The sequence below is a fragment of the Oncorhynchus kisutch genome, linkage group LG16, assembly GCF_002021735.2.
Source record: "Oncorhynchus kisutch isolate 150728-3 linkage group LG16, Okis_V2, whole genome shotgun sequence".
NCBI classification, from domain to species: Eukaryota; Metazoa; Chordata; class Actinopteri; order Salmoniformes; family Salmonidae; genus Oncorhynchus; species Oncorhynchus kisutch.
In genome coordinates, this window is record NC_034189.2 from 39304296 (window position 1) to 39319025 (window position 14730).

General features: G+C 44.1%; 1 protein-coding gene across 1 annotated transcript in view; it reads left to right on the forward strand.

The window, feature by feature from the left end:
* The window catches only part of LOC109890668 (aryl hydrocarbon receptor), a 72070-nt gene that overhangs the window by 3226 nt on the left and 54114 nt on the right, over nt 1-14730 (forward strand). The window contains exon 2 of the mRNA XM_020482639.2: nt 3055-3242. Coding sequence (XP_020338228.2) covers nt 3055-3242 — 188 coding nt within the window. The remainder of the gene's footprint in view (nt 1-3054; nt 3243-14730) is intronic.

The window sequence follows — 14730 nt, forward strand, 5'->3', positions numbered from 1 at the left end:
CAATAGAATAGGCCCAAAAGGCAAACCCTGCCCATCTGGCACTCCGTGATGGCTATGTCAAATGTTGAAAGTATTTGAAAACAAATACTATTTGAATCCAGGCCTGGGCCCCGCTATTTCCAAACGTGCACAGGCCTCTCGTGTCATGTGTCGGTTACAACACTCAAAATCAGATGACCTAGATCTGGTTCCTCTATCACTCCTCCTCTGTTCAGCCATCAGGTTGACCTTTGGAAGACTGGCCTGTTATCTATTTTGGTTCAGATCTCGTCCTTCTGGTTTGAACTGTTTATGGAAAGGTTGGCCATTTTAATGATGTAAGCCAAAATGCTACAAGAAGCTAGCACTTATCTCATTATAAATACATAAGTATGTAAACATCACTGTGTGGTCCTTGCAGTGATTAAGAGATACACTACTGTAACATTGAACTTCGTGCACCCGTATCAAAACATGCTAATGTCACTTGGAATGTGTCATTAACTTGTGATATCACCTGTGCTACAACAATGAAGGTACCTCCGTCTGTGTGAGGTATCCAAGATGTAATCCAAGATGGTGGACGGACAGAGATGGTCTGAATGAAGGGCCTATTGTCCCCAAGGCCAGTCTCGGGTGTCATCACTTTCCCTTGTTTTCTGGGAATGTATAATTTGGTTCCAAACCTCTGGCTTGAGTTACTGTTGAAATCCCTTTGGGTAAGCCCTTGGTGGGGAAAATACAGCGTCGGGTTACAACAGACCTCCATTTGACAACAATGGCTTGGTTTCTCAAGACAAGGTTCTCCCAAACATTGAACCAGGAAATTCTGAAGTGGGAGAACTTGTTGGTTTTAAGGATTGGTAAGAGTAGATAATGATACACTATGTTAACAACATTATAAGGTTTAGGGTTTGAAATGTCATCTATGTCCATGACAATTCATTTCTAATACATTTTTCAGTTTTTCTTATATGTCTGAAAGTTCATTTCCAATAAAAAATTTCACATAGTTTTTTTAGTTGGAATAGATGATTATGATGTACAGTATACTTGACACACAAAGCTAATATTGCCTTGCTTATCAAATGCCTAAAACAACTCTGACCAGCCTAATATAAGCTCTGTGGACTTAAGGCCTATTGTAGTTAGTTGAACATTATAATGGATTAATTATGCTATTTGACAGTTTACAAAGAGAGTTAAGTACATTTCTAGGAATATGCCAGAGAGAGTGCAGTAGCTGTGACCCAAAGGTGCTTGGTGAGACTTACTCTAAGACAAAATACCTGGTAAACAGAGGCCTGTATTTGTGAGGAATCAGGATGACGTCATACTGCACCAATGACGTGGTTTTTTACTTGAGGTTGAGAATCACATCTGTTTCAGCTACTCTTCAACTATCAAAGGGAAACGAGTCTCTGTATGTATCTGAAATGACACCGTATTCCCTATAGTTCACTACTTTTGATGCTATAGGCCCGGGGTGTCATACAAATGTTCCACGCGGGCCACTTTCGATCTTCACTGAGGTCCGGTGGGCCGCAGTTTAAACTGAGCTTGCCGTCAAAATGCGCAAAAAAACTTGTCCTCTACCTATCACTTTCGGAATGTTCGATGCTTATTGACTGTCAAGCTTTCGTTTCGATGACTGTTAGCTAGCTGGACAGAGTGAAGAGACTATTCTGTATGTACTGAACAAAAATGTAAACGCAACATATAAAGTGTTGGTCCCATGTTTCATGAGCTGAAATAAAAGATCCCAGAAATTGTCCATATGCACAAAATGTTTTTTTTCTCTCAAGTTCTGTGCACAAATTTGTTTATATCCCTGTTGGTGAGGATTTCTCCTTTGCCAAGATAATCCATCCACCTGACAAGTGTGGCATATCAAGAAGCTGATTAAACAGCATGAACATTACACAGGTGCACCTTGTGCTAGGGGACAATAAAAGGCAACTTAAATGTGCAATTTTGTCGCACAACACAATGCCACAGATGTCTCAAGTTTTGAGGGAGCATGCAATTGGCATGCTGACTACAGGAATGTCCACCTGAGCTGTTAACAGAGAATTTAATGTTAATTTCCCTACCATAAGTCACCTCCAACGTTACATTTTTTGGGGGAGGGCAGTGTCCAACCGGCCTTACATCCGCAGACCACGTGTAACCACGCCAACCCCGGACCTCCACATCCGGCTTCTTCACCTGTGGGATTGTCCGAGACCAGACACCCAGACAGCTGATAAAACTGAGGAGTATTTATGTCTGTAATAAAGCCCTTTTGTGGGAGAAAAAAAAACAATTCAGATTTGCTGCGCTCCTGCCCAGTCATGTGAAATCCATAGTTTAGGGCCTAATTCATTTATTTAAATTGACTGATTTCCTTATATGAACTGAAACTCGGTGAAATTGTCGAAGTTGTTGCATGTTGCGTTTATATTTTTGTTCAGTAAATATATGTATTTACTCAAACCGCCCGCTGGCCTTGAGTTTGACACGTGCTATAGGGAATAGGGTGCCATTTTGTACATTTGCAAACTTGAGACATCTCTGTAAAAGACAATTGTTCTTGGAGGTTTTTGGGTCTGGATCACATTTCATTTCCTGAAGTGGCCCTATGTATGTTTCTCAACAGCCTTATAGTCTTCTTTAGTGCCAGAACTCACTTCAACAGAAGCCCAACAGTGGACAGGGGAATACCCTAACCCGAAAAGCACACAGCTAAACTCATAAGGACTAAATTGATCAGGCATTTTCACATTACAATAAAGGAAATCAGATTCCATGTAATATATGCTATAATAATAATAAAATATATACTATTCCATTCTCTTCTTTACCAAAATATTTCTTACAAGATGGTTTCATCATCACCAGAGAAACCAGGCTGTTTAGCAGAGACCCGGGGCTGCTTGTCACACTTTCTACTCTTGTGTGTAATTCTCAGTACCAGTATGTATTAGAAGACTCTCTTCAGCAATAATAGAAAGACCAAGTTCTTGGGTTGAAATACCCTGCATCAATTTTAAACCCCCGTCATCGAACCGTAACTTATTGTTCTCTCTTTTTCAGTCCTAAACCCCCTCCTACAGATGGCATCAAATCGAATCCGTCAAAGCGCCACAGGGATCGGCTGAACGGAGAGCTGGACAAGTTGACCGGGCTGTTGCCGTTCTCAGAGGATGTACGTGCGAGGCTGGACAAGTTGTCTGTGCTTCGGCTCAGTGTGGGATACCTCAAGGTCAAGAGCTTCTTCAGTGGTGGGTGGCACATACTCTGACTCATAGATAACCAACACTTTAGCTGCCTCATAGGTGGCTAACTCTTACGACAGAGGTGAAGACTGTTAGATTGGGATCTGTAGTTTTTGGTTTGAGGCTTCTTTTTCTCCCTTCTTTTCGCCTCGCTTCTCACCTCTGACTGCTAGTCTCTCTCTCTCTCTCTCTCTCTGTCTCTCTCTCTCTGTCTCTCTCTCTCTGTCTCTCTCTCGCTCTCTCGCTCTCTCTCTTCCTCTCTATTTCTCTCAGGAAACGGTTTATATCTGTGTTGCCATGTTAATTGCACTTTGAGTCTCTGAGGCCGAGTGTTGAGTAGAGGACAGACAGAAATATTACCTCAGAGTGTCACATGGCCAGACGCAAGCTTCCTTTTCCTGTTCGAGTGGCAACACATGTTCTAAATATCATCACACACACACACACACCCATCCCCCCACCGCCCGGCCCCTCTTAACTTTCCGGCCCCTCTTAACTCCCAAAACAGCAGAGGATGCTCTTGTGGTCGGAGATGTTAGCTAGCACTGCACATACACGCACGCACATACACACCAGAAGGATTGACTGTCCTTGCTAGTTTCTGCCACACATAACTTTTCCTCAAATAGTTCCTGCCCTGTCCAAAATAGCATCAATTAGAAGAAGACTGTAGTCTCGTTGCAAGCCAGGCCGTGACGAGAGCTAACAGACACTCCGACAATTAGTATAATTTTTTTTGGTCTGGGCATCCACCGACATAGCAGTTAGCGATAAACACTCTACATCAACAACAAAGGCAAATCAGACAAGGCCCTTTGCATATTGTATGTTTTGGACATAACTTCCTTGGCAACCAAAGGTGTTAATTGTAACGAATGGAGACATGCGTTTATTGCGTTACTAAGTAAACGTTGCCAGGGCGATGGCCATACACGAGTAGTCATGATGAGCGAGTAGTTATGAGCTACAAGCCCCAAAGCAGTTAGGAGATCCCGTTTTGTTTTTCGAATCCTCTTTTACACCACAACAACACACACACAGCAGCAGCAGCAGAGCCTCTCACCCTCTCTCTCTTTCTCCCCCTCACTCTCTATCCTCCCCTCTCTCTTTCTCTTATGGAGCAACAGAGAGGGTCAGAAGGACAGAGAGGGTCAGAAGGACAGAGAGGGTGTGTGGAGGGAGCTGGAAATCAGGCGTTGAACTCTGACTCCACCCACACTCTACTTCCTGTGCAACCCCTTACCCTCCTTTCCTTCTTCTGTTCCCTCCCTTCCTCCTTCCTCATCGGCCTGTGTGAAGTTCAAGTTCACAAACTCCCCCTCCCCTCAAACAAACGCAACAGGATCCTAGTAGAGTGGTGTACTGTGCTTGCACGGCATGGTCCAAAAAGGAGTCGTCTTATACATTATATATGAGCATTTTTACATTAAATAGTTGCTATTAAAGATACTAGAACTTTAGTTCAACTCTATTTAAAGTGGGCTTTGTATATTTTATACACACATTTTCTCAGTGATGCAATTTTGGTCAACCTTAAACATGCTGTGGTGGTCACTGCCCTTTGGTCATCCTCAAACATGCTGTGGTGGTCACTGCCCTTTGGTCATCCTCAAACATGCTGTGGTGGTCACTGCCCTTTGGTCATCCTCAAACATGCTGTGGTGGTCACTGCCCTTTGGTCATCCTCAAACATGCTGTGGTGGTCACTGCCCTTTGGTCATCCTCAAACATGATGTGGTGGTCAACTCCCCTTGTCCACTTTTAATTTCATGACCACAAAACGCTTTGGTCAGGCCTGAGCTATGTAGATGTATGGAGAGCTCAGAGTAGGTTGAAGTGGCTGGATGTTTGGCTCAGGAGAAAGAGACCTCTGTACTCTTGATGTCCAAGCTGGACCTGCTCTTTTATTTTTTTATTTTAACTTGGCAATTCAGTTAAGAACACATTCTTATTTACAATGACGGCCTACCCCGGCCAAACCCGGACGACGCTGGGCCAATTGTGCGCCGCCCTATGGGACTCCCAATCACGGCCAGATGTGATGCAGCCTGGATCGTCCCTGCTCTGTCTTGCCCCTCGCCTCAATCATAGACCACTGAAGGATGATGGGAAGGAGGCCGGCCTAGAGCCATAAGGTGTCGCGGTTGATGAGAAAAGCCCTAGGGTTGTGTCCCACGCCTCCCATGGCGCTCCACATAAGCAGCACATTGCAGCTTCCCCATGATCGTCAACCTACTGGCCCACCAGACCAAAATGTGCTCTCTCTCCCTGTCGGCTGAATGTACTGTGTTTTAATCTCCCCCGGGTGTCTGCTCTCTGCAGGGGCCCCACTGCTGCACAATCTATGTTGTCTATCTGGGCCGCCCCCAGGTGATGAGGGTAGGAAACAACATCTCCACCCCGCTGATCCTCAACACCGAGGGCCCCACAAGGGTGCGTTCTCAGCCCTCTCCTGTACTCCCTGTTCACCCATGACTGCGTGGCCATGCACGCCTCCAACTCAATCATAAAGTTTGCAGACGACACTACAGTGGTAGGCTTGATTACCAACAACGACGAGACGGCCTACAGGGAGGAGGTGAGGGCCCTCGGAGTGTAGTGTCAGGAAAATAAACTCACACTCAACGTCAACAAAACAAAGGAGATGATCGTGGACTTCAGGAAACAGCAGAGGGTGCACCCCCCTATCCACATCAACGGGACAGTAGTGGAGAAGGTGGAAAGTTTGAAGTTCCTCAGCGTACACTTCACGGACAAACTGAAATGGTCTACCCACACATACAGCGTGGTGAAAAAGGCGCAAGAGCGCCTCTACAACCTCAGGAGGCTGAAGAAATTTGGCTTGTCACCAAAAACACTCACAAATGTTTACAGATGCACAATCGAGAGCATCCTGTCGGGCTGTATCACTGCCTGGTACGGCAACTGCTCTGCCCACAACCGTAAGGCTCTCCCGAGGGTAGTGAGGTCTGCACAACACATCACCGGTGGAAAACTACCTGCCCACCAGGACACCTACACCACCCGATGTCACAGGAAGGCCAAAAAGATCATCAAGGACAACAGCCACCGGAGCCACTGCCTGTTCACCCCGCTATCATCCAGAAGGCGAGGTCAGTACAGGTGCATCAAAGCTGCGACCGAGAGACTGAAAAACAGCTTCTATCTCAAGGCCATCAGACTGTTAAACAGCCATCACTAACATTGAGTGGCTGCTGCCAACATACTGACTCAAATCTCTAGCCACTTTAATAATTAATAATTGGATGTAATAAATGTATCACTAGTCACTTTAAACAATGCCACTTTATATAATGTTTAAATACCCTACATTACTCATCTCATATGTATATACAATACTCTATACATTGCATCTTGCCTATGCCATTTGGCTATCGCTCATCCATATATTTATATGTACATATTCGTATTCATTCCTTTGTTGTTGTGAAATTGTTAGATTACTTGTAAGATATTACTGCACGGTCGGAACTAGAAGCACAAGCATTTCACTACACTCGCATTAACATCTGCTAACCATGTGTATGTGACAAATAAAATTGTATTTGATTTGGTCTCACCATGGTGGTTATCTTTAGTGTGGGACCCCAGTTCAGAGTAGAAGTTTCAACCAACCATTTCCACACTTGATATCGCTCAGATATCTTCTGATTGAGAATGAATCAGAATGTGCGTGACCTCACAAAACAGCTTGTAGTTGCGACATTATTCCCATATCAACAATATCCACACATGGGGAACAACGGTGAATGTTGCTAGATGTGTGTGGCTGAGCTCACCATGCGTTCCCGACTGCAATATGAACCGTGGTCTTTCAAGGCCGTCTTCGCACCACCTGGTTCCTATCTCTGTGTTTGACTCGGCGGACCCTGTGAAGTAAGGGAGTGTCAGTGATAGTGTGGGAATGGAGGTTTGACACTGTACGACTCTGAGCTGAGGGTCAGTAAAGTCGAAAGGTCACCACCCGTGAATCCATGTGACTCTATGTTGAGACAACAGACACACTCTGTATTAGTGGGGCCCATGCAGAGTGCAGAAACCCGGGGGGATAAACACTGTGTGTGTGTGTGTGTGTGTGTGTGTGTGTGTGTGTGTGTGTGTGTGTGTGTGTGTGTGTGTGTGTGTGTGTGTGTGTGTGTGTGTGTGTGTGCGTGCGTGCGTACTGTCAGCAGACAGGGAGAAGGCATACTGGGATCTAGTGGGCCAGTAATTCTGATCATGTTGTATCACTGGATCTATGGTTCCTGACAGTGGTCTGTGTTGATGACGAACAGCACTTCACCCAGAGAAGAACTCAGAGACAGTCGTGATTGTCGACCAAAAAAAAACACACTGAAGCATCGCTTTACCTTTATCCGTCACACACAACACACACATCCATCTTTCCACCTCCTCCCTGTGCGTTGTCTCCCTGCCGAGCTCTCTGGCCTCTGTCTCTGTGAAGCCTGTTTATCATCTCTGGGATCTGAGGCTGCCTGCCTGCTGGGCGTGGAAGGGTGGAGGGGCACGTTTGGGGAGGGAAGCTCTGGAGCATTGCTGGCTGGCTGCACAACCACAACACGAGGGACTGCTGTCGGAGTCAGCTGTGTTTGCCTAGTGATGGATCTGACATATATATTATTGGTAGGCTTAACCCCTGTCACATTCCAGCTCTACTTATTGGAGCAGTGTTTAAATAAAAACGAGGAATAGGCCGTGTCCCATTATAACTGAAATATACCTGTCGTGTTCTTCATGTTCCTGTGGACCTGCAAGGTGTGCAGGTTTCGGTAGTCCTAGCATAGTACTACTAACATCCAACTCTTCATTAGAAGTTGTATTTTAGTTGAATTTGTGTTGGTGCTGGGCTAGAGCAAAAGCCTGCACACAGGTTTGTAGAGCACTCCTCCATTATGTAAAGTCTGGGGCCATGCCTCCCAAATGTATCTCTGTTAGTGATGCCATTACCCCCCCCCCCCCCCCACCTCGCTGAATTCTGTATTGGGCCTCTGTGGCGATTTCACACACTTTCCCCCGCCACCGTCCATGGCTTTCCCAGATGTTTTTCCAGCGTTGGGATTTTGCTTTGGGGAATAGGGAGTAGTGCAGGTTGGGTCGCTAGCATTCCCCAACAGAGAGAGGCTGTAAAACAGGCTAAACAAGCTACTGAGAGTCACCTTTGACCCCTCCATGCAAACCAATCTCACATTCTCCTGAGGTCATGGTAAGATTGTACTGAGGTTGTAATAAGGTTGGACTACGGCAACTATGATTCATTCCACTTCCAGTGTGACATACATTTGGTCGTATTTGTTATTATTCTGAACTGAAACCTTCTTTGAATGGATCGCTTTCAGTTACTGTTGTTTGTTATGAAGTGTTGACAGAGTGACATGGAGCAGCTTGGCACTCAGGGATGGTGTTGAGTTGTGTGGGTGTTACTGTTGGTGAGATAGATACAACACAGGGTTGGACTCAACATTAGTGCATGTGTAGGTCAAACAAAAAGTAGAAGGACAGGGCTGCCATTTTGCTGAGAAACAAATGCTCCCACGGAGACTAAACACACACTAAATGCTAAATCCTAAAACCAAAACAGAACAATATTGGGATAACACAGATTTTCCTAATCCGTGCACAGAGAAATAATGAAACAGATTCAGTATTGACATCACAGACCCAGGTTAGAGAAGTATGTGTTTATATGTTCATACACTCAAATGGCTGTAATGCACATGTCATCTCAACACTGACCTTGTATTTTTTTTTTTTTATGTATTTAGCTAGGCAAGTCAGTTAAGAACACATTCTTATTTTCAATGACGGCCTGGGAACAGTGGGTTAACTGCCTTGTTCAGGGGCAGAATGACAGATTTGTACTTTGTCAGCTCAGGGATTTGATCTTGCAACCTTTCGGTTACTAGTCCAACGCTCTAACCACTAAGCTACGCTGCCGCCCCGATACACCCCGTATCCCTTTGTTGATTTTGAAGTCATCATAAATAGCTGCCAGAAGGATGGATGCAATTTGTAAAGTGCATGATCACACACCAGATCAATTTGCATTGCTATTGCCATTCTTCTAGCCGGTCTATGTGACGCCATTGTAACTGCAGTGAGTTAGCTGTGTTATTGAATGGGATGGTGTCTGGACATGTTCAGCTGGGTAGTGTTTGACATTGTAGACACATTGAGGGCTACGCACACACACACACACATGCACGCACGCACACACACACACACGCACACATGCACACACACACACGCACACACACACAAACAAACACACACACGCACACACACACGCACACATGCACACACACACGCACACGCACGCGCACACACACACACACACACACACACACGAACAAGCACACACACACACACATGAACAAACACACACACACACACACACAAATGCAAACACTGCTCCAGGACATAACATGATAAAATGGAGTGAGGAGAAGTCACAGAGACAGAGAGGAATGTTCCCTGTCACCATTAGCAGTGACCTCTAACCCCTGACCTCCCAGAACAACCTGGCAGGCTCAAGGTTTTGACATGTTGTTGTTGACTACCTAGACACCAGGGTTTCCCAAACGCAGTCCTGGGGCCCCAGTCTGTCCTCTACTCAACACTCGGCCTCAGAGACTCAAAGTGTAATTGCCCTAGCACTACACAGGTGATTCAAATAACCAACTCATCATCAAGCTTTGAATATTTGAAATCCGGTGTGTAAAAAAACTAAACGTATACTCAGAGGGTGAGGGGCCCCAGAGGGGCCCAGGACCGAGTTTGGAAAACCCTAACCTAGACCAAGGACAGGTACAGTCATTACAAAGCTTTAGTTCAAATACCTGTTTGAGAGGGATAACAATCACTGCTAGTCTAACTCTATGACAGAATGAGGCCCCAGTCTCAGTACACTGACGGTGTGTACTGAGTTTTACCTTAGATGACGAGTGCTCTCTTTGTTTCTCCCTCCTACCGTTCTCTTTCACCTTCATTTTCTCACTCTTTTTTCTTCCACTCACCCCCTCGACCCGCTCTTTACCGAGCAAAGTATGAAAGCAGACCAATACCTGAAGCATTATAATGGGATTTCTATAACCGATTCAGGCAACGGTAAGACACACCATCCTTTTTTCAGATGGGTAAATATCCTAGGACATATGACAACGATGAAGCTGTTGTGTGAATCACACTAACAGAGTGGTTTATGAGCCTATAATGTCACAACCTGACTAAAACACAAGTCACTCTGTAAAAGTTTAAATCTGTTTTTGAAGAACTGGACTAGTCACATGAATTCTTTCACTATGACACATAGTTATAGTGTTGTAGGAATGTCCCCGTGGGCACCGCAATAAGAATAACAACAATGGTGATTATTTAACCACAGTGATATTACCAACCTCCACCCATTTAACACAACAATGTCAAGACCGGCTTGTGATTTACAGCCCAGTACACACTGAGTAAACCAAAAAAAGACATATCGCCATGAAAGCCAAACTTTAATGACATGCTCTTTTTCTCTTTTTTTTCTACTAGAGTCGTTTTCTTCTCTCCATTTTCTCCTCTGTTTTCTTGTGGCACGGTGGGTCTTTGGCAGGTACTTGGGCATGTTCCTACTTGAGCAGCTAGCCACTTGATGCTGTGTTTTGACTGGGGTTGTGCTGAAGAGGGTAAGCCAATAGTCATGGCCCTGTGCTAGCTGAGAGGTCTAGGATGGAGTCCTGCATTTGGGGGGGGGGGGGGGGGGGGTTGGGTGGACCTGGAAAGATCCGGAAAAATCTAGCTTTGCACAGGAGTGCAGTTCAGTGGCTGCCACAGACCAAGGGCTCTGTAATTTACTCCATTGTTGCTTCATGCCCATCTTGATCATCTCGCTGGCTTGCTTAGATTGGGCACAGGGTGAACAGGCCCCACCCCTGCCATTTAAAAAATAAATAAATCCAACTTATTGAGCAGCGCCCTCTCTGCAATGTAATCAAACACAAGGCCATGTACATGTACAATATCTGTGTCTGGTTAGCGTGAGCTCCTCTACTTTCCAGATGGTGTCGAGGTCCTGTGTTTGAGTTATGATCAAGTTCCATTGCAGGCGAAGATCCAAGACTGAGGAATCTACCACATGCCTACTAAGCCATATCACAAACCCAGCAGATTCCTCCAGGTATACCGACCGCTAGCTAGCTCTGAAATACTAGCCCTGTGCAGTATCTGAACTAAAATGTCACTGGAGTCTCTGCTCGTAGTTGGGATTGAGTTTAACAAGAGATTTCTATCTGTAAATACCCCAAATAAAGAGTTATGCATTGTAAGGCATTGATTGCTACAATGTCTACATATGACATTTTTGAGTAAACGGTGGTCAGAGATGAGTAAGGGAAGGGTTAATGTTAAGGTTAACCTCTCTTGGGTAGGGGGCAGTATTTTCACGTCTGGATGAAAAGCGTGCCCAAAGTAAACTGCCTGTTACTCAGGTCCAGAAGCTAGGATATGCATATAATTGGTAGATTTGGATAGAAAACACTCTGACGTTTCTAAAACTGTTAACATTATGTCTTTGAGTATAGCAGAACTGATATGGCAGGTGAAACCATCCCCCCAAAAAATGTTCAGCCTACCACTGTTTGGTAGCTGGCTGTTTTATTATAAGGTGAAATCCTACCAGATTGCAGTTCCTAGGCCTTATATTACATGTCAACAGTCTTTAGAAAGAGTTTCATGCTGATATTTGGAAAAATGAGCCAGAAATTGTAGTTTTTCTCCCATTTTGGCTGTAGTGTTTCCAAGCGCGTGGTATTTTTCTCCAGTAAAGACAATAACAATTCTCCGTCTTAAATTGTATATTTTAGTTACCTATTAGGCTTCCTATGGTTTTGATTATAAACGTTGTTTGATTTGTTTGGAAAAGTTTAATAGTAACGTTTGGGATTCATTTGGTAAGTGGTAAGCAGCAGTCGAGTAAAGCTGTCTCAATCAGGCCAGGTTAAAGGTCACCATGCAGGACAGGTTGAGACTGGCCCTAATGACCTACAGTTTTCAATCTCTTTCAATCAATGTTCCTTGTAGAGCTCAAGCCCTTTTGTGTGTGTGTGTGTGTGTGTGTGTGTGTGTGTGTGTGTGTGTGTGTGTGTGTGTGTGTGTGTGTGTGTGTGTGTGTGTGTGTGTGTGTGTGTGTGTGTGTGTGTGTGTGTGTGTGTGTGTGTGCGTGTGTGCGTGTGTGCGTGCGTGTTTGTGTTTGAGAGAGTGGAATTTCCTTTTTTTTCACATAAGAAATTACTGTAAGAACTTTACAATTACGTTAGAATGAATGACTCAAGCCAAAACAAATATTGACGTTCTGCCTCCCTCTGAAACGAACTGCCTCTTTTTTTCCTACCAACAATGGAGAAGCCGTCAAACTTTCTCTCTATGGAAGAATACAATGGTTGGAAAACAAATAGGACCAGGAAAATCAATGCTTGAGGAAGACAATGTCAAAAGTTGCGATTGTAATTTGAAGTAAGTAAGTAAAAGAAAAAGGGGTTTTCGTATTAGCTCCCCACATAAGTTGAAAAGGAGTTGTCAGTTGAGAGTGAAAGTCAAAAGGGGTTTTCATAGAGCAAGGGACTTGTAGCTCTAATCCTTATCATTTCTGTAGACCTACTCCTTATCATTTCTGTAGACCTACTCCTTATCATTTCTGTAGACCTACTCCTTATCATTTCTGTAGACCTACTCCTTATCATTTCTGTAGACCTGCTCCTGTTTCTTTCTGTAGGTCCTACTCCTGTTTCTTTCTGTAGACCTACTCCTTATAATTTCTGTAGACCTACTCCTTATAATTTCTGTAGACCTACTCCTTATCATTTCTGTAGACCTACTCCTTATCATTTCTGTAGACCTACTCCTTATCATTTCTGTAGACCTGCTCCTTATCGTTTCTGTAGACCTACTCCTTATCATTTCTGTAGACCTGCTCCTGTTTCTTCCTGTAGACCTACTCCTTATCATTTCTGTAGGCCTACTCCTTATCATTTCTGTAGGCCTGCTCCTGTTTCTTTCTGTAGGTCCTACTCCTGTTTCTTTTTGTAGACCTACTCCTTATCATTTCTGTAGACCTGCTCCTGTTTCTTTCTGTAGACCTACTCCTTATCATTTCTGTAGGCCTGCTCCTGTTTCTTTCTGTAGGTCCTACTCCTGTTTCTTTTTGTAGACCTACTCCTTATCATTTCTGTAGACCTACTCCTTATCATTTCTGTAGGCCTGCTCCTGTTTCTTTCTGTAGGTCCTACTCCTGTTTCTTTTTGTAGACCTACTCCTTATCATTTCTGTAGACCTACTCCTTATCATTTCTGTAGGCCTGCTCCTGTTTCTTTCTGTAGGTCCTACTCCTGTTTCTTTTTGTAGACCTACTCCTTATAATTTCTGTAGACCTACTCCTTATCATTTCTGTAGACCTGCTCCTGTTTCTTTCTGTAGGTCCTACTCCTGTTTCTTTTTGTAGACCTACTCCTTATAATTTCTGTAGACCTACTTCTTATCATTTCTGTAGACCCACTCCTTCTCATTTCTGTAGACCTACTCCTTACCGTTTCTGTAGACCTACTCCTTATCATTTATGTAGACCTACTCCTTATCATGTATGTGGACCTACTCCTTATCCTTTCTGTGGGCCTACTCCTGTTTCTTTCTATAGACCTACTCCTTATAATTCTGTAGACCTACTCCTTATCATTTCTGTCGACCTAGTCCTTATCATTTCTGTAGGCCTGCTCCTGTTTCTTTCTGTAGACCTACTCCTTATCATATCTGTAGACCTGCTTCTGTTTCTTTCTGTAGGTCCTACTCCGGTTTCTTTCTGTAGACCTACTCCTTATCATTTCTGTAGACCTACTCCGTATCATTTCTGTAGACCTGCTCCTGTTTCTTTCTATAGGTCCTACTCCGGTTTCTTTCTGTAGACCTACTCCTTATCATTTCTGTAGACCTACTCCGTATCATTTCTGTAGACCTACTCCTTATCATTTCTGTAGACCTACTCCTTATCGTTTCTGTAGACCTACTCCTTCACATTTCTGTAGACCTAATGCTTATCATTTCTGTAGACCTACTCCTTATCATTTCTGTAGGCCTGCTCCTGTTTCTTTCTGTAGACCTACTCCTTATCATTTCTGTAGACCAACTCCTTATCATTTCTGTAGACCTACTCCTTATCATTTCTGTAGGCTTGCTCCTGTTTCTTTCTGTATACCTACTCCTTATCATATCTGTAGACCTACTCCTTATCATTTCTGTAGACCTACTCCTTATCATTTCTGTAGACCTACTCCTTATCATTTCTGTAGACCCACTCCTTATCATTTCTGTAGACCTACTCCTTATCATTTCTGTAGACCTACCCCTTATCATTTCTGTAGACCTACTCCTTATCATTTCTGTAGACCTACTCCTTATCATTTCTGTAGACCTACTCCTTATCATTTCTGTAGACCTACTCCTT